This window comes from Ipomoea nil, unplaced genomic scaffold, assembly GCF_001879475.1.
Source record: "Ipomoea nil cultivar Tokyo-kokei standard unplaced genomic scaffold, Asagao_1.1 scaffold2036, whole genome shotgun sequence".
NCBI classification, from domain to species: Eukaryota; Viridiplantae; Streptophyta; class Magnoliopsida; order Solanales; family Convolvulaceae; genus Ipomoea; species Ipomoea nil.
This window is the reverse complement of record NW_017618464.1, coordinates 3,061,887-3,082,872: the sequence shown is the minus strand read 5'-3', so window position 1 is coordinate 3,082,872 and position 20,986 is coordinate 3,061,887. Positions and strand designations below refer to the sequence as shown.

General features: G+C 35.4%; 3 protein-coding genes across 3 annotated transcripts; 1 reads left to right on the top strand and 2 right to left on the bottom strand.

Annotated features, from left to right (window-relative positions):
• Nucleotides 1-1,350: 1,350 nt before the first annotated feature.
• On the bottom strand, nucleotides 1,351-19,356 carry LOC109147649 (GDSL esterase/lipase At4g10955-like). Its single transcript, XM_019295258.1, has 5 exons — nucleotides 19,233-19,356; nucleotides 18,769-18,847; nucleotides 16,905-18,043; nucleotides 14,402-14,404; nucleotides 1,351-1,384 (listed from the first exon to the last, which is right to left on the bottom strand). Exons 2-3 carry the CDS (start codon nucleotides 18,828-18,830, stop codon nucleotides 17,032-17,034), a joined length of 1,074 nt encoding a protein of 357 aa, XP_019150803.1. The 5' UTR covers nucleotides 18,831-18,847; nucleotides 19,233-19,356; the 3' UTR covers nucleotides 1,351-1,384; nucleotides 14,402-14,404; nucleotides 16,905-17,031.
• Nucleotides 12,939-14,319, top strand: LOC109147650 (calcineurin B-like protein 1). Its single transcript, XM_019295259.1, has 8 exons — nucleotides 12,939-13,029; nucleotides 13,135-13,217; nucleotides 13,316-13,375; nucleotides 13,470-13,578; nucleotides 13,672-13,724; nucleotides 13,807-13,887; nucleotides 13,965-14,077; nucleotides 14,153-14,319. Exons 1-8 carry the CDS (start codon nucleotides 12,957-12,959, stop codon nucleotides 14,226-14,228), a joined length of 648 nt encoding a protein of 215 aa, XP_019150804.1. The 5' UTR covers nucleotides 12,939-12,956; the 3' UTR covers nucleotides 14,229-14,319.
• On the bottom strand, nucleotides 14,340-16,484 carry LOC109147648 (GDSL esterase/lipase At5g08460). Its single transcript, XM_019295257.1, has 5 exons — nucleotides 15,705-16,484; nucleotides 15,423-15,550; nucleotides 15,074-15,313; nucleotides 14,741-14,996; nucleotides 14,340-14,637 (listed from the first exon to the last, which is right to left on the bottom strand). The coding sequence occupies exons 1-5, from the start codon at nucleotides 16,129-16,131 to the stop codon at nucleotides 14,405-14,407; spliced, it is 1,284 nt and encodes a 427-aa protein (XP_019150802.1). The 5' UTR covers nucleotides 16,132-16,484; the 3' UTR covers nucleotides 14,340-14,404.
• Nucleotides 19,357-20,986: the final 1,630 nt, after the last annotated feature.

Here is a 20,986-nt window from a genome sequence, read left to right as displayed (position 1 = left end):
TGGCCGTCACCTGTTAAACACAACAAATATACACATTAGATATAGCGGGGGGTTTGATTTATTGCGGGTGGGGTGAATATGTGCACGGTAGAATCCAGCGGTGTGCGTGGGGTGTGCGAACTGCTATTGGGTGGTTTATGTGTGGTGCTTGCGGGAACATTGTTGTGTGTGCGACACCAGAAACGTAGGCGTCCACTTTCGTTAATCTCCTGTGGGGCTGTTACTATGCTATTACCGTTGTTTTCGTATGGATTGTCCAGTAGATTACACCCTAATTCGCACAGTTATTGTTTCTTTATCGTGAATTTACATATCGATATACCTGGTATTGATGGTGGGGTATAATCCATGCTCGGCTCTCAGAATTCTTGGGTGGTGGTTGTCGGTGGTTGCCATTGAATACCGGCGTGGCTGTGCTTCCTTGTCGCGGTGGTGGGCTGCCGATTTGGTGGTGGGTGCCGTGTCAGTTAGAGTAGAATCCTAGTGGAATTACTACACTATAATTTAAGCGTGGCATTATATTCATGTTTGTTCTCTGATTAGGATTCAATGCATTCTCGTTTTTGCCCTTTTGTTATCAGTTTAGTATTAGTATTAATGTTTTCTTATTTAAATCTAATCCACTAATCTAATCTAATCTAATGGCTCTTATTTGTCCTTAGGTTTGTATTTTAAGGGGATTTGCATGTGAATGCAACCCTATATATATATATATATATATATATATATATATATATATATATATATATATATATATATATATATATATATATATATATTCAAAATTATTCTCAAGACTTAGTGCTATTCATAGAAGAATTTTATCAAAAGTACCAAACAATTAAATGTTAAGTATATAATTCTATTCATTTTCCTGCTCATTTTCTGGAAAATGAACCAAACACACAAAGACAGTTTTCCGTTGCGCAGCCAAATACAAGAAAGAAAAATATTTTCTGAAAAATGACTTATTTCCCAGAAAACATTTTTCAAAAGTCATTTTTCGAGTTTTCAAACGGACCCTTAGTGCAGAGAAAAGAGGATAAAGGGAAAAAAAAATATTATTATGACAAATATTTTTTAAAAAGAAAAAAGTCACCTATACATGCCATTGCGGCAAGTACGTCCAAAAAATCACACTCTCCATCGCTCAATTTTTTTCATGTTATAAATCTTATCTCCTTTAATTTTTTACAAATTTGGTCATTTGATTGTTTTTTTTTCTTTGAAAGCTACTGACTCTATTACATTGTAGTATCTGTTCAAACATACTTTCTCAACCTATTGAAGCACAAAGAGTCAACAACGCCTCCACTGAGACTCGATCTCATGACTTCCCATATGGAAGAAGTCACTACATGCCATCTGAGCACAAGGTGCTTGGCTGGTCATTTGATTGTTAAATGAATTGAAAATTCAATTTTCAACTAACTTATGATGTCAAGCCTTGTTTGTGTATTTGATTTTCTACCAAAAGTACAACTTTCACGTACGAGTGGTTACACTTTATTTTTAAATTTACACTTCACAATTTTTCTTATGATGTCAAGCTTTGTTTGTGTATATGTTTGTTCTTTGTGTTCTTCCTTTACACTTTATTTTTAATTTTACACTTCACAATTTTTATTTTTTTTTTTGCCTTTATTTTTGCATTAGTCTTTAACTGGAACTAAGAATTTGTTAATAGAATAAGTGACATTAAATATTTTTCTTTGGTGCTTTTTATGTTGTTCATTAATACTTTCTTACCAAGTTTACTCTCAATATTTTTTCCTTTTACCAATTACACTCCTACTATGTAAAATACAAACGCATGCATACATATGTGTATATGTAATTTCAATAAATATATTTTAATTTAATAATAATTTTTAATTAATGAATAATGTGTATCTATTTTAATATGATTTTCTTATTTGAATTTAACTTCTATTTGTTTTAACTTTTTTTTTTTTACAAAATTCAAAATTCACTTTTATTTATTTATTTATTTTTGTTGTAAAGGAGTTATGTTTTTCATGTGTATCTTATTTTTGTTGTAAATGTGTTATGTTTTTCATGTGTTTCTTATTTGATGTGGAATATATGCATCTGTGGCTTATTGTCAATAAAGTATTTCTGTCAATTCTGTGTCATTTATTGTACTATTGATGTTAATATCTAATTATCAAGAAGAACTAAACGCATTTGCTAAAAGCTAAATCTAATCTTTTTGAAACATAATACTTACTAATTCAATGCATCTTTTATTTAAAATTTATTCTAGATAACAATATTCTTATCATCAAAAGTTAAAATTTTATCTTCTAATATTTGTAAGATTTATGTGTTTCTTTATTTATTATTTTATTTCGATCATTTTATTTTACTAATTTTTTCTTCTTCATTGGACATTATTTAACCACAACAACTAGCACTGCTGGAAATTATGAATTTTCGACCACCTGAAAGTGATCTTAAATAAATTCGAAAGCAAAAAGTGGTCAGAAATAGCAACAAAGGTTTTTCCGGATACCAAAAGTGATCGGAACAAGGCTTTCGACTTGATTTAAGATCATTTTCAGGTGGTCGGAAATTTCAAAATTTCCAGTACTGTAGTTCCTCATATATGTATATAGAAGTTGGTTCCTCCCAAATGCTCTATCGGGTCGGGGTGTGGGGGGCCCTTAGGATTATGGTTCAGCCTGGAAGAATGTATATAGGAGTTGGTGTGTGTATATATATATATATATATATATATATATATATATATATATATATATATATATATATATATATATATATATATATATATATATATATATATATAGGGTTGAGTTCAAATGAGGACAACAATATATAGAGGACTGTGAGGACAAATAATGGGCACACAACAAATTACTATCAGGCACACAGTTTAATACATAATGGCACACAAGAATACATGTAAATATCAGGTTTCGAACCCAGGCTCTATTAATTAACAAATGTATGCACGCGACATACAAACTGTGGCACACGACTACATTCGACCATGCACACGACATACATGCTAATGGCACACACTACAATTGTCCTCACAGTCCTCTATAATATACTTGTCCTCATTTGAACGCAAGTCTATATATATATATATATATATATATATATATATATATATATATATATAATAACTCAAGTTTCTCTTGAATTAGACCTCTGCTCTAAAATGTGTTTCTTTTTCTTTTTCTTTTTTTAAATACAACCTAAAACTTTTTTTTTTAATTATAAAAATAGTTCCAAAACATTTTCTAAATTTTTGATATAAAAAGATATTCAAAACGTAAAAACACCCCTCATTAAAAGCTTTTATAATTCCATGCAATCCCTATATATAGGGACGGCCAATGTGGGAGGATTTTTCTTACTGAATTCATTCTTGGTACGCCAAATCCCTTTGCTCAATGCCAACCACTCAATCCCATACCTAAAGAGCTAAACAGATTCTTCATAGGCTAAAAAGTTACAGATAATGCCAACCACTCAATCCCATACCTAAAGAGCTAAACAGATTCTTCATAGGCTAAAAAGTTACAGATAGTATGAATTGTATGTATATCTCTTGAATCCAATTACAAAGGATGAAGTCCTATATATACAAATTTTAAGATAAAGAAAAGGAAAGAAAATCAAAGACAATTAATGAGAATAATAATTTACAAAGCTAAATATATGCTAAATATATACGTTATAATATATACGTTAACACCCCCTTCAAACTTAAGGTGGGATAGTAGAAGTCAACTTGAGTTTGCGCAGTAAGAACTGAAAATATCCAGGGAGATGAGCTTTATTAAAAATATCTGCTGATTGATCTTCGGAAGAAACATGAGTAAGTTGTACAGTGCCATGTTTAATATGTTGATGAATAAGATGACAATCCGTCTCGATGTGTTTGGTCCGTTCATGAAACACATCATTATGGGCAATTTAGATTGCACTTTGATTATCACAATGATGAACAATAGGCGATGATTGTTTAATACCCATATCTTCAAGTAGCCATCTAAGCCAAATCAATTTAGAAGTAGCATCAGCAAGTGCCCGATATTCAGATTCAGTGCTAGACCGAGAAGTGACTGTTTGCTTTTTACTTCGCCATGAAAGAAGTGAGTCGTCCAAGAAGAAACAGTAACCAGTCGTTGAACGGCGATCAGTAGGGTCTCCAACCCAATCAACATCAAAGTAGGCGGACAAGGTTAATGAGGAGTGTGCAGAGAAATGAAGACCATGCACAAGAGTACCTTTAACATATCGTAAGATATGGAGCACAACAGTAAAGTGAATTGTACGAGGAGCTGCCATAAATTGACTTACTACGTGAACAGCATAGGAAATATCCGGCGAGTTACTGTAAGATAAACAAGGCTACCAACCAGTTGCCTGTATAGTGTGGGATCAGCAGCATATTTAGCTTGAGATAAATAGTAGCCATTAGAAGTGTTGACTCAGATAACGTTGGACATCGGAAATAGCCCTGGAATCATCATCTGTAATAATCATATCATCTACATAGAGTAACAAGAAAACATATAGCACCTTTGTTAGTTTGGCGAACAAACAAAGCAGAATCATGAGGACTAGAAGTGAAACCAAATCGTGCAATCGTGGAGCTGAATTTTGCAAACCATGCATAAGGCGCTTGTTTAAGTCCATATAGCGCACGCCGAAGTAGACAAACTTGTTGAGAGTTATGAGAGTATCCAGGTGGGGGATGCATATAAACTTCTTCATCAAGATCGCCATTGAGAAAAGCGTTCTTAACATCCATCTGGAGAAGAGGCCAACGTTTAGTTGCAACAATAGCCAAAAGACTCCGAATAGAGGTCAAACGAGCAACCAGAGCAAATGTTTCCTCATAATCAATGCCATACTCTTGAGTATAGCCTTTAGCGACCAACCAGGCTTTATAACGTTCAACAGAACCGTTTGAGCGAGTTTTGATCTTGTAGATCCATTTACATCCAATAGGAGTTTTACCTGAAGGGAGCTCTACGAGGTCCCAAGTATGAGTTTTCTACAAGGCTTGAAGTTCTTCTAACATTGCTTGCTGCCAAAGAGGGTTAGTACTAGCCTCTCGATAAGAACTAGGTTCTTGTAAAGAGAGAATAGTAGAAAAACAATGATAATCTTTAAGATGTAAAGGAACTTCTCTTACTCGAGTTGAGCGGCGAAGACGAGGAACAAGATCATCAGAAGAATCCAAATCCATAGATATAGGAGCATATGGAAAGTTAGAAGGAGCCTCAATAGGGGAGTCTGTAGGGAGACACTCAACTCTAGGTGCATGAACAGAGGAGTTTGTAGAAACTAACTCGGTTGTAGGCAAATGTGTAGATAAAGTGGCAGAATCTGGAAATAAGTCTTTGGAAGAATTTGTAAAGAGGGGTTGGGAAGTAGACAAAGAATCGTGAAATTTGGACAAAGTAGAGAACATTGTGTGTTCTCAAAAAGTAACATGACGAGAAATACGTAGCCGACCTGAAATAGGATCCCAACAACGATAGCATTTGTGCTCTATCCCATTCCGAAGGAAACAACAAAGACAAGTATTAGATTCAAGTTTGGTATGCTCATGAGGAGGAAGAAGAACAAAGCAAGCACAACCAAAAGGTCTAAAAGTATAATAATCTGGGGTCTTACTGTATAATTTTTCAAAAGGAGACAAGTTCTTTAAAACAGGAGTAGGAAGACGATTAATGGTATAAACTGATGTGAGAGCTGCTTCACCCCAAAAAAATTTTGGACAAGATGCGGAATAGAGTTGAGCCCGAATAGAATCTAAAACATGTCGATGTTCGCGCGCGGCTTGACCATTTTGTTGAGAGGTATGAGGACAAGATCGTTGGACAAGGGTTCCTTGTATTTTCAGAAATTGGAGAAGGATGGAATCTCGATACTCCATTGCATTATCCGTACGGAGAATTTTGATAGGAAAAGAAAATTGTGTTTTAATCATAGTTGCAAAATCAATATAAATCTTAGGCAATTATGACCTATGATTTAAAAAATCTATCCATGTAAATCTTGAATAATCATCAATAAATAAAACAAAATATTTGTATCCATTCACAGTAGGAGCCGGGGCTGGACCCAAATATCATAATGCACTAAACCAAATGGAGTGTCACAAATAGAGATATTATTTTGAAAAGATAAAGCAGGTTGTTTAGCTAACTGGCAATGCAAACAATCAAAGGTTTCAACTTTGGAGAGTCCTAATGGCCCATTAGAAACTAAAGTTCGAAGTTTAGTAAGAGAAGCATGACCAGGACGGAGGTGCCATTAATAAATGGAAGGAAATGTGGTAGAAGCAGAAATCTGCCTGGAAAGATGGAGTTTGAGGGATGTGAGCTCAAATAATCTGCTCATCTTGCGACCTGTCCCAAGAATCTGGCCCGTCTGAGGATCCTGCACCTAACAACCATGAGAAGAAAACAAAACAGTGAGACCAAGATCACACAATTGACCAACAGAGACCAAGTTCATGGTCAAACTAGGAACTAAGAAGGTGTCAGGAAGATGAATATTAGGTGTAGCAATATTTCTAGTATGGGTAATGGCCATACTACTACCATTCGCAGTTTGAATTGACTGGAGAGAACTAGTAGAAGTAATGTTAGATAACAAAGATAAATTGGGAGTCATATGATTACAGTAAGCGGAGTCAAGAAGCCAAGATTCACATGGAGTGGTAGAGAAAGCAGCGGAGGTGGAAGAACTAGGGGACATCACCTGTTTGAGAAGTGCCTCTAGATCACTAATAGTAATGGGGGAGGAAGAGTGAGCAGTTGCTGCTGCAACAGAGGTGGAACCTGGTTTGGAGAATGACAGAGTTTTGTTTGAATTCCCTTTTGGTCGCAGAGGGCGAGTTGGACAATTTTCTAGGATATGGCCACGTCCATGACAATACCTGCACTCAACAGTAGGACAAGAAGAGAAAATATGTCCTGTAGAGCGACAATTCTTACAAAATCGAGAGTTAGGTATGGAGTGTGATGGAGTAATAGCAAGAGCAACATCGATCGAAGAAGGTTTAATTAAACCCAAGCGAGTCTCCTCAAAAAGGAGTTCTTTAATTGCACCATCCAAAGTCGGTAATGGATGACGGTGTAAGAGAGCGGCACGAACAGATTCATATTCAGGACGAAGAGTCATAAGAACTTGAATCAAATGAAGATGATCATCACTTATTGTATCTTGGGCCAACTGATCCCATATAGGCTGAATGGTTGCAAGAAAATTATTAACAGATTGCCCAGAATCTTGTTTAAGATTGTTGAGAGTGGTGAGCAATTGATAATAGTGTGCAAGCCCTGTTGTTTTGTATTGATTAGACAAAAAATCCCATATTTGTTTTGCCGTATCAAATTTTGCAATTTGTATATGGATGGATGGAATAGAGGTATTAGTTGGTAATGATTTGATGATTTTTACTATCTCATCTTGAAGTTGAGGGGGGTTGTTAACGTATATATTCTAACGTATATATTTAGCATAACTTTTCCAAGCAAACTTTAAACCGGAGAGAGATGACAAAAAAAAAAAAAAACAAAAACAAAAAAAACAAAAACAAAAAAAACCAACTTTTCCCAGCAAACAATAAACCGGAGAGGAAAAAAATAATAAACCAGAAAAGCAAATTATTATAACAAGTTGACAAATGAGGACAAACTCTGTAGTCGTTGTCCTCTCTTGGTCTCTCCTTGGCGTCACTCTTCTGGAACACGAACGGAACTCCGCTGGCTGGACTCTACAGATCGGAAGGAGAATCACGGCACAACGGATAAGATAATTTCCGGTGAAGGCAGGATGTGAACACTGGACACTGGACTCTGCAGATCGGACGGAGAGTCATGGAGAAAGAGATGATTTCTGGTTGCGGCTTCGAAGACAGGGAGCTCCGGCAGTGTCAAGAACCGGAGCAAAAAAAAAAAATATTAAGGCTATGATACCATGTTACAGATACTATGAATTGTATGTATATCTTTTGAATTCAATTACAAAGGATGAAGTCCTATATATACAAATTGTAAGATAAAGAAAAGGAAAATAATAATAAACCAAAAATACAAAGCTAAATATATACATTAACAAAAACATATAAAAAATTAACTCTTTAGTCTCTATTTCAAAATGATATTAATTGTCTCAAAAGAATGACTAAAAAGGTAGAATATATATATATATATATATATATATATATATATATATATATATATATATATATATATATATATATATATATATATAACCCTTGTGATCTTAAAGGTTGAAGGCACTACAATGTGCTTTGGAAGAAGGGACAATGTGTATTTGAACTCTGGAAAGGCAAAAATGTGCATGATAAGGTTTAAAGGTTGAAGGCACAACAATGTGCACTGTAAGGCACAACAATGTGCTCTAAAAGAAGAGACAATGTGCACTACTAGAACTCTGGAAAGGCAAAAATGTGCATGGTAAGGTAGAAAATATGAAATAATTATTAAAACGACTAAGTTTAATACATGATCTTCAACACAAATTATAAACGATCGCAATATTCAACTAAAATTAGTAATTAGTGATTCATTTAAGATTAAATGCTGTTTAAAATTATATATATATATATATATATATATATATATATATATATATATATATATATATATATATATATATATATATATATATATATATATATATATATATATATATATATATATATATATATATATATATACACACACACACACACATATATAGGCTCCGGATCCCATGAGGTCACTTAGATGGATGAGATCAAGAGATCTCATCTCATCCATTAAATCATTAGATGGGTGAGATTGAATGAGATTTGATATGCATTTAAGGTAGTAGTCAATGCATAAGGGTGAATAAGTAATTGTAATATAGGAGCTATTTATGGTTACAAATAAATTGGAATATATACCATGTAAAGGATCAACTGATTATGTGATTAGATTATATATTAACGGTAATAAATATTTTTGATATTGTGGTAAGACCTGTACTAAAGCTTTCGCAAATAAGAAACCAAGGGTAGCGGTCGTTTCTCAAGGCCACAGAGATGGCGAATATGGGAAGAGGTATGTGCAACCGTACTAGTCCTGCTCTTACGATGTTCTTATGTCTGTGCATTTGTAGGACATGGTGTGTGCATTTTGTAGGCGTGTGTTTACTGAGTGCATGTGGATGATGCTTAGTTTAAAAATCATTGCGTTTAGTATGTACCGACCTGGTCGGAAAATGTTGAATAGGCAACGAGTCATTGTGTATTGATAAGAAATGTGAAAAGGCATTTGACATTGGGAAAAAATAGAGTGGTGGTGGTTTGTAGTAGTATGTGCATGTTAATTTTATGTTTGTGCAACAGAACTGCACTGAAATATGATGGAAAAACTTATTGAAAGTAGCTAATTACGTCACTGGTTCGGGACCATTGCTAAGGCCAAATACGTTGCATTTTAAAAATGGAGGGTGTGCGGAACGAGGAATTTGGTTTTTTTTTATAGCGCCACTCCGAATAATTGTTCTTGACATTTATATAGTATGACGAAGATGTTAAATTTTGAATATACAATAAAGTCCGACTTTTTAAACACAGAGTTTATGAGATCTGCATGTGTTTGCTGGTGCGTGCGAGGGAATGCTAAAGTTGGTGCAAAAGTGCGAGATAAACGTGAGAGAACATATATAATTACAATGCACGCACATAGTTGAATGCACGCGTGTAATTTGCTTTATTTAGCTTGTGCATGAACAATAAAATGTACCATCACCTTAAACAATGGAATATCTTAAAAAATTGAAACTGAAAAGTTTATTGCAACCTTACCAAAAATCCAAACCCGTGGTAAAACATCCAAGATTAACACGCATTAAAATCTAAAATGTAAGCAGAAGTTGTAAGCAGGGTGGAAACCCAACTTGCACACCACCAACAGGTGGCTGAACTTGAACAGGGGTGGAAACCACGACAGGGTGAACTTGTGGACCTACTTGCACAGTACGCAAACCAGCACCAAGAGGGGAACCCAAGACCTCAGAAACGTTCTCTACAAGGAAAACAACGAAACGAAAAGGAAACTCAAAAGGCATAAAAAATAAAATATGAATCAAACTCAGCAGCAAAGCGTCAGGGACTGCCTGAATTAATGCATACACACACACCATAAAATTGATATGCACACAGCTAAAAACGATAACAACAGGAAACCAAAAAAAAACAATATAGTTCAAAAACGTTAACAATAGGACAAAAAAAATGCCATAACAACACAAAATAGTTAACAAGCAAAACCAGCCGTAACGATAAACATAATTAGGATTGGCAAAGAATGTAAACTGCAAGGCATCGAACACGCCGATAACCTTTACCGCACACACCCCCGGTCACTAAAAACGTATACACAAAAAAAAAAAAAAAGACATTCGCACATACCATAACAACGAAATGCACACCAAAACAACAGGTGACCATAACAACGAAATGCACAACATTAAAAAATGTGACATGAAAATCGAAAGAGTGACACGTTATAAAATAACAACACCAACATTTAATACTCCATATCATGTTACAATTAAAATTTAAAAAAAAAAAAAAAAAAAAACATATGCACAGATCAAAAAAAACGAAATGCACACAGTTAAAAAAAAAAAAAAAAAAAAAAAAAAAAAAAAAAAAAAAAAAAACATACGCACATGCCGTATCAACGAAAAGCACACCATACATATATATATATATATATATATATATATATATATATATATATATATATATATATATATATATATATATATATATATATATATATATATATATATATATATAAAATAACAACACACCAACACTTAATACTCCATATCATGTTACAATTAAAATAATAAAAAAAAACAATATGCACAGACCAAATAAACGAAATGCACACAGTAAACAAGGTGAAGGGCAACTAGAACCTGAACCATATCAAAATAGCATTACGTAAAAAAAAATAATTAAGCAAGCTATAAAATATTCATACCACAACGCAAACTTGTTTTCTTTAATTTCTAAATCTGAGAAAAGATGTTGTCTAACTACAAATCCACCCAAATTGACAAACCAATCAGGATAAAAACTTAAAAAATAAATGGTCAGCTTGTACAACGAATATACAAATCACGCAACCTAAACAACACCCCCATCAAATAACAAAAATTTCTATCAAAAAAATAAACAACACACGTTTCAGAAAACGCCCACAGAGTTACCATGCAAGATAATGCATCAAAAAAGACAAACCATTCCCACATAGACAAGTAATATTTTTGCCCAAATAAGATCGATTAGAAACCCACTCTTAATGTTCCCCACTTCCATTGTAGTGTTCAAGTACAGACCATAACAACTAACTATAATCTTAACCTAATATAACAAATAACACAAATACAGAGTATTTTATAAACTAATCTTATAAGACAATAGTTCAAAGTAACAACATAGAAAACACAAGGGTTGATTCTTTCAGCTGAAATGTGTTGGACCACATTTCATAGCTTTTCAAAACTCGTGTTCATTCTATCAGTAATTGATATTGAGCAAATTATTAACAGATAATTACTACTTAATTTCCAGCTACAGGGATCAAGAATCAGAGCAAGCCGGAGGAGAACTAATGTGGAAATGATTTGTGATGTCACAGTTGCACCCAAAAACGAGTACAAGAAAAAACTGATTTTTAGCCTTCATCTCCCCACAGATGACAGAACCACACATTCCCTCACAACCTAAACTCAGATGGCTCTTTTTTCCCCTAAACACAGGCTACACAGTCATAAGTGGATAATTATGAGTCTTTCCATCCTTCACAGAAACATGTCCTATGTTCATACAAATCCATAACAATAACCTAAAATTGCAATTTGCAAATCAGCATATCAAAGTCAAAGATAGCCAAAAGCAATGTTAAGCTCCAATTTATCATACAAACACTAAATTCAGACATCAAGCAATAACTTTGCAGAAGTATACGAAATATAACAGCATACCCTCGAGCTAAATCAATCAATTGTCCATATCATACACAAACCTTTAAAAAAATTCCAAGTTCAGCGTCTGCTTTACATTATACACTGATTTAAATAAGCTCAATCCAATTAGAGCATACAGAAACAAGAAATAGGCATAACACAGATTTCAGTTCTAAACTTAAGAAATCGCGTACAGAAAAAAAAAACACGCAGACAGTGGAATGGGAATCGACGGCAAAGATATACTACAAATCATAACATCCGATTACGACCATAATTAACACTGCACAAGCCCATAAAATCTGCTAATAAATTAATACAACCTAATAAAGACACGCTAAAAAGACATCAAAGCCCCTACACACACACAAGACCAACCACACGTGCTCTTAATGAAGCATCCATCTCATCCGTCCAACAACCCAAATAGTCGTACAAGATCAAGCCTCACCACCTTACCTGCCACAGGTAACCTCACCAGATCCAAAATCTACATATATATATATATATATATATATATATATATATATATATATATATATATATATATATATATATATATATATATATATATATATAACACCTACGAACTTAAAGGTTGAAGGCACAACAATGTGCACTGTAAGACACAACAATATACTCTGGATGAAGGGACAATGTGCACTGGACGATCTGAAAGAAAAAAAAAATTAACTAACTTACATAAAATTATAATAATGTCACCGCGTTTTATTTTGTTTTTTTTTTTAATTACTTCATTCTAGATGTTGATCTGATCTGATTCAATAGATAAGATTACATCCTATTTTTCACCTAAAGCTTCTTTTCACTTTCCTCTGTCTATCTATCTCTCTCTCTATATATATATATACCCCCTATCGTCCTTAAGAAGCGGGCATGAAGGTAGTGTGAGAGCATTAATAATGGGATGTTTTGTTTTCAAGGCAAAACGACAAGTGTATGAAGATGAAGGCAATCTAGCAGCACAAACCCACTGTAATTCCCCTATTTTATTGTCTGTCACTTTAGTTTAATATGTTTCGATCTATATATGTATAGAAAGGATAAATTATATTCTTACATGCATTTTAATATTTACAGTTACAGTGAATGAAGTGAAGGCCCTCTTTGAACTTTTCAGGAAACTAAGCAGTTGTATAATAGATGATGGCTTCATCAGCAAAGTAGACTTCCCTTTTATTTTTATAAAATATTTTGGTTGATCTTCCACTTATCATATTTTAAAATGAGTTTTATTCTTCTTCTTTATTTTTGGGTTCAGGAAGAATTCCAGATTGGACTGTTCAGAAACAGCAGAAAACAGTCTTTCTTTACAGATAGGGTAACATGCATACACCATATATTATCTTTTAATTATTTCCATTAGCTTTTTTCCAGTCTCTGATCTGATAGATGTTTTGAGGATTTTGGATCAGATGTTCAAGCTGTTCGACTCCAAGAACAATGGACTTATAGAATTCGGGGAGTTTGTTCGAGCATTAAGCGTTTTCCATCCTGATGCTTCCCCGGAAGAGAAAACTGATTGTAACAACACTACACATACATACATTCACTTCAATTCCTAGCAATATATATATATGCTAACTTAACCATTTACTTTCTCATCTGATGTTGCAGTTTTGTTTAAGCTATACGACGTATGTCATGCTGGCTTCATTGAACACGGAGGGGTAAACTCGTTCGATCTCAACCATTCATCATACCCTTTACTCATGCTGATCGAAAATCTTAAAATCTTTAATCTTTAGTCAGGTCAAGGAAATGGTTATGGCACTCCTGAATGAGTCAGAATTGACACTTCCTGATGATATTATTGAAGCTATTATTAACAAGGTACCAAACCTCTTTATTAATTACACTGCATACATATATATATGCAGCTTTAATTAAAGCTCTGATCTAATTTACAGACTTTTAAGGAAGCAGACTGTAATGGAGATGGGAAGATAGATGCAGAAGAGTGGAAGGATTTTGTATCCACAAATCCATCTTTGTTGAAGAACATGACAATCCCATATTTGAAGTAATTAAATTCATTTCTCTTCTTCATTCTTAGCTTCCAAATTTATGCTATATACTATTATTCTACAATCTACAGGGATATCACAGCTGCATTTCCCAGCTTTGTGATGAAACCAGATATGGACACAGATGAGATAAACATTGCTGTCTGAGAAACCAACCGAGACAAGACAGACAACCCGTCTTCTGATTTATGAAACTGAAACATGTATTTTTTTTTTTTATTATTATCATAGAGACTAAACAATTGAGAAGTTCAAAAAAAAAAGGGTACTGGTTCTACATGATTTGAGTAAGTAAAAAATTCAAAATTGTAGAATTTAACCATCTATGAAGTGGTGTGAGCTATCATATCCTGCAAGTTCATGGGGTAGCACATATTAGTATGCAAGCTAGACCAGACATTATCAGCGATGATGGCGTTAACTGCATCTGTGGGGTGAAACTGATCCCACCATATGTGATCAGAGGCATTGCTGCAAGCCATTTCAGGAGACATACAAAACAGCCACCCTCTAAACTTCCCTACACCACAGCAGGCTTCTTCTGTAACATTGAAGCCTAATCAAAACACGAAAAAACGAAGAAACATAGGAATTGAATTAGCTAAAAACGCCACTGATCCCATCCTCAACTTGTTAAGAATTTCAGCTTCTATTCTCACCATATCGGCGACGGTGCTTTATAATGTCCATCGAGGCTTCAAATGCATCGCAGAAGATGATTCTTGCATCAGCGAGCTCCAGGTTGAGTTCTTCAGTCTTTTTTCTCATCTCAAAGTTGAATTCAAGAATCATATCGTTTATCATTTCGACGCACTTCCCATTTGTGTTGTCGTACAGCCACAGGTAATAAGGAGCACAACCCATAGGCGCCAATCCCATTACAACCACTCTCCTCACATTAGCATTATACAGGTTCTGCTCATATGTAAAATATAAGTAGCCAAAACAATAAATTAATCAAAAATAATACCAAAAAACTAGCTAGAAATTACCTTAATCTCCTGCTTCATAGACTCTGCTAAGAACTGGTTGAAAGTCCAAGGAAGGTAAAGGGACTGAACATCAGACATGTTGAGTAGATAGTAATGTATGTAGTCATTGCTTCCAATAGAAATGTAGAATAGAGATGTTGATATGAGATGGGATGCCGCTTTCTCACCCATGCTTAGCATCATCTGCTGAAACGTGTCGCTCACCTGCTGAATCTGCTGTGCGAGCGAGATATGCTGACCCTGCACAATTTACCACCCAAATTCTGTAATTAAAAGATAAACAAACAAGCAAGCAATCGGATTTTTATGTCATTTGAAAATGGATCTTTTTCAAGAAATTGAAATTTACCAATTCAGAGCCACTGGAGAAAATGATTCCTGATCCTGCAGAGGCATAATTCACTCCTTGAATCATATCCTCAACAGAACTGGTTTGCCCAAGGTAACTCGGAACAAATGGCAACCCTAGACGCAATGCTGAATCAAAAAAATTAAATTCAAATATGCATCCAAGAACCAATCTTCACGTCTTAAAGTTAAACCTAAACCCCCCCCCCCCAAAATTTAAAACTTCCAAGAAATCAGAATCCAACTAGAGGATTATATCAAGAAAATCGTAGTATAAAATTACCGAGATAGTCCACAGGGATTCTTCCATTGCAGAAACGGCCAGTGGGCTGGTGAGTATCAAAGTCTCGTCCATAAGGAAGACGATCGGCCCGAGCAAACGTGCTGAGGACATTGTTAGTCCCACAATCAACAGACGAGTCTCCGATGACGAACAACGCCGGAACTAGAGAAGAGTTAGGGGGCGGGGAGAAAGAAGCAGAAGGAGAAGGTGAAGGTGAAGGAGAAGGAGAAGTTGAAGAAGAAGGAGAAGGAGAAGTTGAAGGAGAAGGAGCTGGAGCATAACTGTTCCCAACGGAGATATGAATCGGGGGGTAGGATTCCTTGTGGCCGGCGATGAGATTCCGATGGTATTCAAAAGCTGATGATGTTGCGCTCCCGTGGAGAGAGAAAAGAATCAAGAAAGTTTTTAGCACTGCAGAGAAGGCCATAGCCGAGACTCTGAAGCTCTCAAGTCCCGGTGGTGCAACTCAAATGAAATATACAGAATTGGAGGGAAATAATGGAACTACTTAACTAACTCTTCAAGGGAGAATGAAATTCCAACAATATCCCTCTCCCAACTTCCACTCCTACCTTCTTCAAGTAAAATAAGGGCTAGGGACAGAGGCAATGCGGGGATAATGTCCAAAGTGGACAGATCGTTTATGCAAAACAGTATTTGGTGTTGTCTGTTGAGTTATTGAGTCACCGTGATTCATATCCTACCAAATGCTCTGTCCTGTCGGGGTGTGGGCGGTCCTTGGGAGAGGAGAAGAAGGGTTAGGGGCTTCCCAAATTGGTGGAAGTGTAGAGATGGATCTCTTGTACGCCTAGCCAACAATAGAGACAGACTGACTGGAGACTACTTGAGTGATTCATAATTTATCTCCTCATTACTGAGGGAGGGGGGGACTGCTTGAGTGATTCACGATTTATTTCTTCCAATGACTCTTGGACATGAATTTTGGAGACTTAAAATTAATCTAGCATAAATTCAATTCGAAAGCCTAATGAATCAAAAAAAAAAAAAAATAAGGGTTAGGGAAAGACCTTTGGGTATGGTATGCAATATTAGGTGGATAAAAAATTTATAATATTGATTCCCAAAAAAAAAAAGAAAAATTATAATATTGAAGGAAATTTTTAACGGTCAGTCATATCATATACAATTATATTGAGTATAAACCACATAGGTGCCTTTACTTTTTTTTTTTGAAAATACATAGGTGCCTTTACAATTATACAAAAGTTTATAAATAGAAAAGACAAATTATCACTAATCAATATGCAAATGCTATAATTTTAACATATCCAAGTGCAAGTGCATCAATGGACAGAGGTTTTAACTTTTAACTATACATGTATGTTTTGGAATTCAAACGCAGATCAGGCCTCCACCATTGGTGAATCCCATGAGCTTCTATGAAGTCCTGTGGAGGAATTAAATTAACTATTAACACTGCTGATGGAATGAGGTGCAATGGCTCACTGTATTCCCCCTTTCCCATCACATTCATAACCAGACCGCCGAGAGAATGCTGGGTTGCTATTCTCTCGATTGCGCCTACTCCAAACTCCTCCATCCTTTCTCTATGTTCGAAATAGCCAATGTACTCCGAGCAGATGTGATCGCCTGGGTTCACGTAAAGATATGGAACCCATTTAGACAATGCAGCAAAAGAATCTCCAGATTGGTTGTTCTTTTGGTTGTTGTTGTTGTTGTTGTTGTTACCCTTCTTCAAGGTTGCAGCAAATGCAAGCCCAGCTGTGATAACACTCGTTGCAGCTCGGATCCCGTGTTTCACCTTTTTATCTGTGATGCTCTCGATTGGGGCTGAAAAGAAAGGCTGGTTAAACAGGAAGGCATCAAGAAACACACCGGTTTTTGCTAAATGTTTTCCAGCAAGCATTGCCATGGCAGACCCTAGGGAATGACCGGTTAGCCAGATATTCGAACTGCCAAATGTGGAAACCGTGTTTTGCGCAGCCTGAATGGCTGTCTCGAAGCGAGATGAGAGGTGAAGGTCATTTCTGATAATGCTGATATCCAGCTCGAGGTCCTGCGAAAAGGCATCTCCTTTTGTTAATGTCCCCCGGAAAGCGATGACATACCTAGGCCTAGGGTGTTTATTGGTTACGTTGTCTCTATTGCCCTCGAGCGGTGTTAATTCATAAACAACACCGAAGATGGAAGAATCAACAGCATCAACAAGCTCACGATATATATTGAAATGGAAAGATTTCCACCAAGGAGGAGCCAGAGCTCCATCCCCCTCCCGCTTTTCCTGCCTATCTCGTTCTAGAATGTAGACACCTTGGACTAAACAGGCAGCCACAGACCTCCTATGTTCCACATTGTTCCTACATAAGATAGTAGAAACAACCAATTAGGTGTACCAGTCTTGGATCAATCTTTAACTATAAAGGAGAGCAACTCATGGAATAATTAAAGATCAAGCACATCAATCTCATAGAATTCTATTAACAAATGGTTTCCTATGTTCCAGACCAGATTTTAGCCAGCAAGACTGCATTGTATAAAGTATAAACTCCCTAGAAACCACATTAGTCAATCCATCCCATCTAAGGAAACTGTTAGGATTAAGCGCTTACCACACACCAAAAGCTATAGCTCACAACGAAGGCGCAACAATTCCCCCTTCCAGCACCTGCCAGATACGCCGAAAGCTATAGCTTACAGCGAAGGCGCAACAATTCCCCCTCCCTCCCAACACCTGCCCAGTTATGTCAAAAGCTATAGTTCACAGCTAAGGCACATCTTTATTTCCTTATATACCGCCACCACATTTCCCAGAGGCAGGATGCTGGACTTGGCCCTTCACCGGTCTCCGCCCAACAATCCCCCTAGCCACCAATTGCTGGACTTAGACCTTTTACCGGCCTCCACCCAACATAAACGATTCATTTCAAGCCTAGTGTAGAAATTTATGAATTCTCTCTATTAGGCATATATGCAAGTTAGTAATTGCAGTATTTCTCAGTATTCCCTACTTAGACTCGAATAATTTCCATCAACACATAGCAAATTGTAAATTGAAGAACAGCAGATCAGAGCACGAAGTTACCAGTCAACAGTGGTTAGATGCAAGGGCCCTGAAATGTCAAATACTTCCCTCTCTGATGCCATTATAGAATTCTTCCTTCCTGATCCAGAAAAATAAATAGGAAGCTTTATCAACATGAACTAATAATTCCAATTGCCGATATTACATCACAATATATAAGAACTGAAGTTTTAAATAATTTTTATTTGATTGTTTAGCAATGATACGGTACTCTATTAGCTCGTATAGAATCCAAATCTGGATTACCAAAAGAAATTAATTAAAGGTTGATAGTAAGCTTTTCTTTTCTGGGATCAAAATTTAATGAAAGAAACCTAAAAAGAATTTTGGGAAACATTATATTGTAAGGTGATCATTTGCTATAGGATCCAACCTTTTTCTCATGAATCTGATATATAAATGCGAAGGAAAGAAAACGACTGTGAACATGCGATTATGCGAAGTAAAATATAGAGAAAATGTACCTTAAGAAGATGAGATCACGAAGCTTGCAAATGGTTTTGGTTTCAGCGGAATTGATATGTTCAGACAGCTCTCGTTCCCTCCTTTATATAGGGCGGGTGTCCAAGAGGGAGCTGTCGTGACTATTTTGACTTGTTTAATTGTTTAGTTTTTTAACAGAAATTAAGGGGAAATGGTTATAAGGACTCTCAAGGGCCAATTATATCATGCGCCACGGTGCATCATCAATCATGCACCGCGCGTCTTTTTTTCTTTTTAAATGAAAATAAATCGTGTTTGTTTTTCGTCATTTCACACCCTTTTGCAAAAAGTAACCCTGTTCTTCAGTGTCATTTTGTACACACTACAGTTTTAGTTCAACACAACTACAGTTTCATTTCGATATAACTAAAGTTTCATTCGATATTTATAGACTCAAATATGTGAAAATGTTATTTAATTTTATTTTATATACACTATAGTTTCATTAAAACACAACTACATGATCATTTTGATATAATTACAGCTTCATTGTACAATATACACTCAAATATGTGAAATGTTATTCAGTTTCATTTTATATACACTGCAGTTTCATTTCACTATAACTACAGTATCATTTTGATATAACTGCAGTGTCGGTTTTGATATACTGTAGTGTCAGTTGGTGTTTAATACACCAAACAAGCGGACTCCGTTAACTATAACGGCGGACCGTTTCTTTACTTAAAGAAACGGCGTTATTTTTTACCGTGGTGCACATGCACCGCAGTCTATGATATAACGACTCACTCTCAAGTTCTACTCCCAAATCTTATTCTTATTCTTAAATTTTTAATGTAGACATTTTGTTTGAGATCTATATGATGAAAATGAGTTAATTCCAGCAATGGTCCCTCGAGTATGATGATTTTCTAGATTTGGCCATAGACTTTTAATTTGGACAATTTAACCACCCGTCTATTAATTTTTTTCCAATTGAGGTCCTTCCGTTAATTGTTGGTTAAGTCAGCATCAATTTCAGGGACAATTTGAAAGTATATATAGTAAAACTCAAATTAAAGATCCCGATTATAATGATTCTCGTTCTTTTTTCTTTTTTTTTTTTTTTACTACAAAGAAGTCAAAGACGTGCATTAGACTTTGTTCAACGGGTAAAATACTAGGTATGAATTGTTTTTGTCATCTAAAAAAAAAATCCCCACCAAAAAAAAGTAAAAAAAAAACAATTATAATATTTTTATTGTTGGACTTTCTATAATATGATCACTTTCCAACTTATTTAGAGCACTTACTACAAAAGAGGTTGTAAACACAAAAAGTAAACTTTGTATATATTCACAAAATCTGTGTACAGCGTGTGTATAATTCAATGTGCAGGTACAAAATCTCTGTGTATTCCTCTGATTCTTCACTGACATGTTCTACTGAAGTGTCTCCGGGATTCAAGTAGCGTAGCCTTTGGGATTCAAATAGCGCATGTCTCCGGGATTCAAATGGCGTAGCTTCCGGGATTCAATTGACGTGATCTTCAACAGCAAATGTCAAGCTTCAAAACAATCAACTCTGCAAAGCATCAAAGTACCTGCAATGGCTTCAAGTTGCCTTCAAAAGACTTCAATATCTTCAAGGTACCTGCAATGGCTTCAAGTTTCCTTCAAAAGACTTCAATATCCTCAAGGTACCTGCAAAGGCTTCAAGTTGCCTTCAAAAGACTTCAATATCTTCAAGGTACCTGCAATGGTTTCAAGTTGCCTTCAAAAGACTTCAATATCTT

Bases quoted from the DNA above. Each gene is read 5' to 3' on its own strand.
- LOC109147650 (XM_019295259.1), top strand. From the start codon at position 12,957: ATGGGATGTTTTGTTTTCAAGGCAAAACGACAAGTGTATGAAGATGAA. The intron at 13,030-13,134 runs GTAATTCCCCTA...TAATATTTACAG, and splicing joins TCTAGCAGCACAAACCCACT to TTACAGTGAATGAAGTGAAG. The intron at 13,888-13,964 runs GTACCAAACCTC...TCTAATTTACAG, and splicing joins TTGAAGCTATTATTAACAAG to ACTTTTAAGGAAGCAGACTG.
- LOC109147648 (XM_019295257.1), bottom strand. From the start codon at position 16,131: ATGGCCTTCTCTGCAGTGCTAAAAACTTTCTTGATTCTTTTCTCTCTC. The intron at 15,551-15,704 runs GTAATTTTATAC...TTTTTGATTCAG, and splicing joins AATCCCTGTGGACTATCTCG to CATTGCGTCTAGGGTTGCCA. The intron at 14,638-14,740 runs GTGAGAATAGAA...TGTTTTGATTAG, and splicing joins AAAGCACCGTCGCCGATATG to GCTTCAATGTTACAGAAGAA.
- LOC109147649 (XM_019295258.1), bottom strand. From the start codon at position 18,830: ATGGCATCAGAGAGGGAAGTATTTGACATTTCAGGGCCCTTGCATCTA. The intron at 18,044-18,768 runs GTAACTTCGTGC...TATCTTATGTAG, and splicing joins CATCTAACCACTGTTGACTG to GAACAATGTGGAACATAGGA.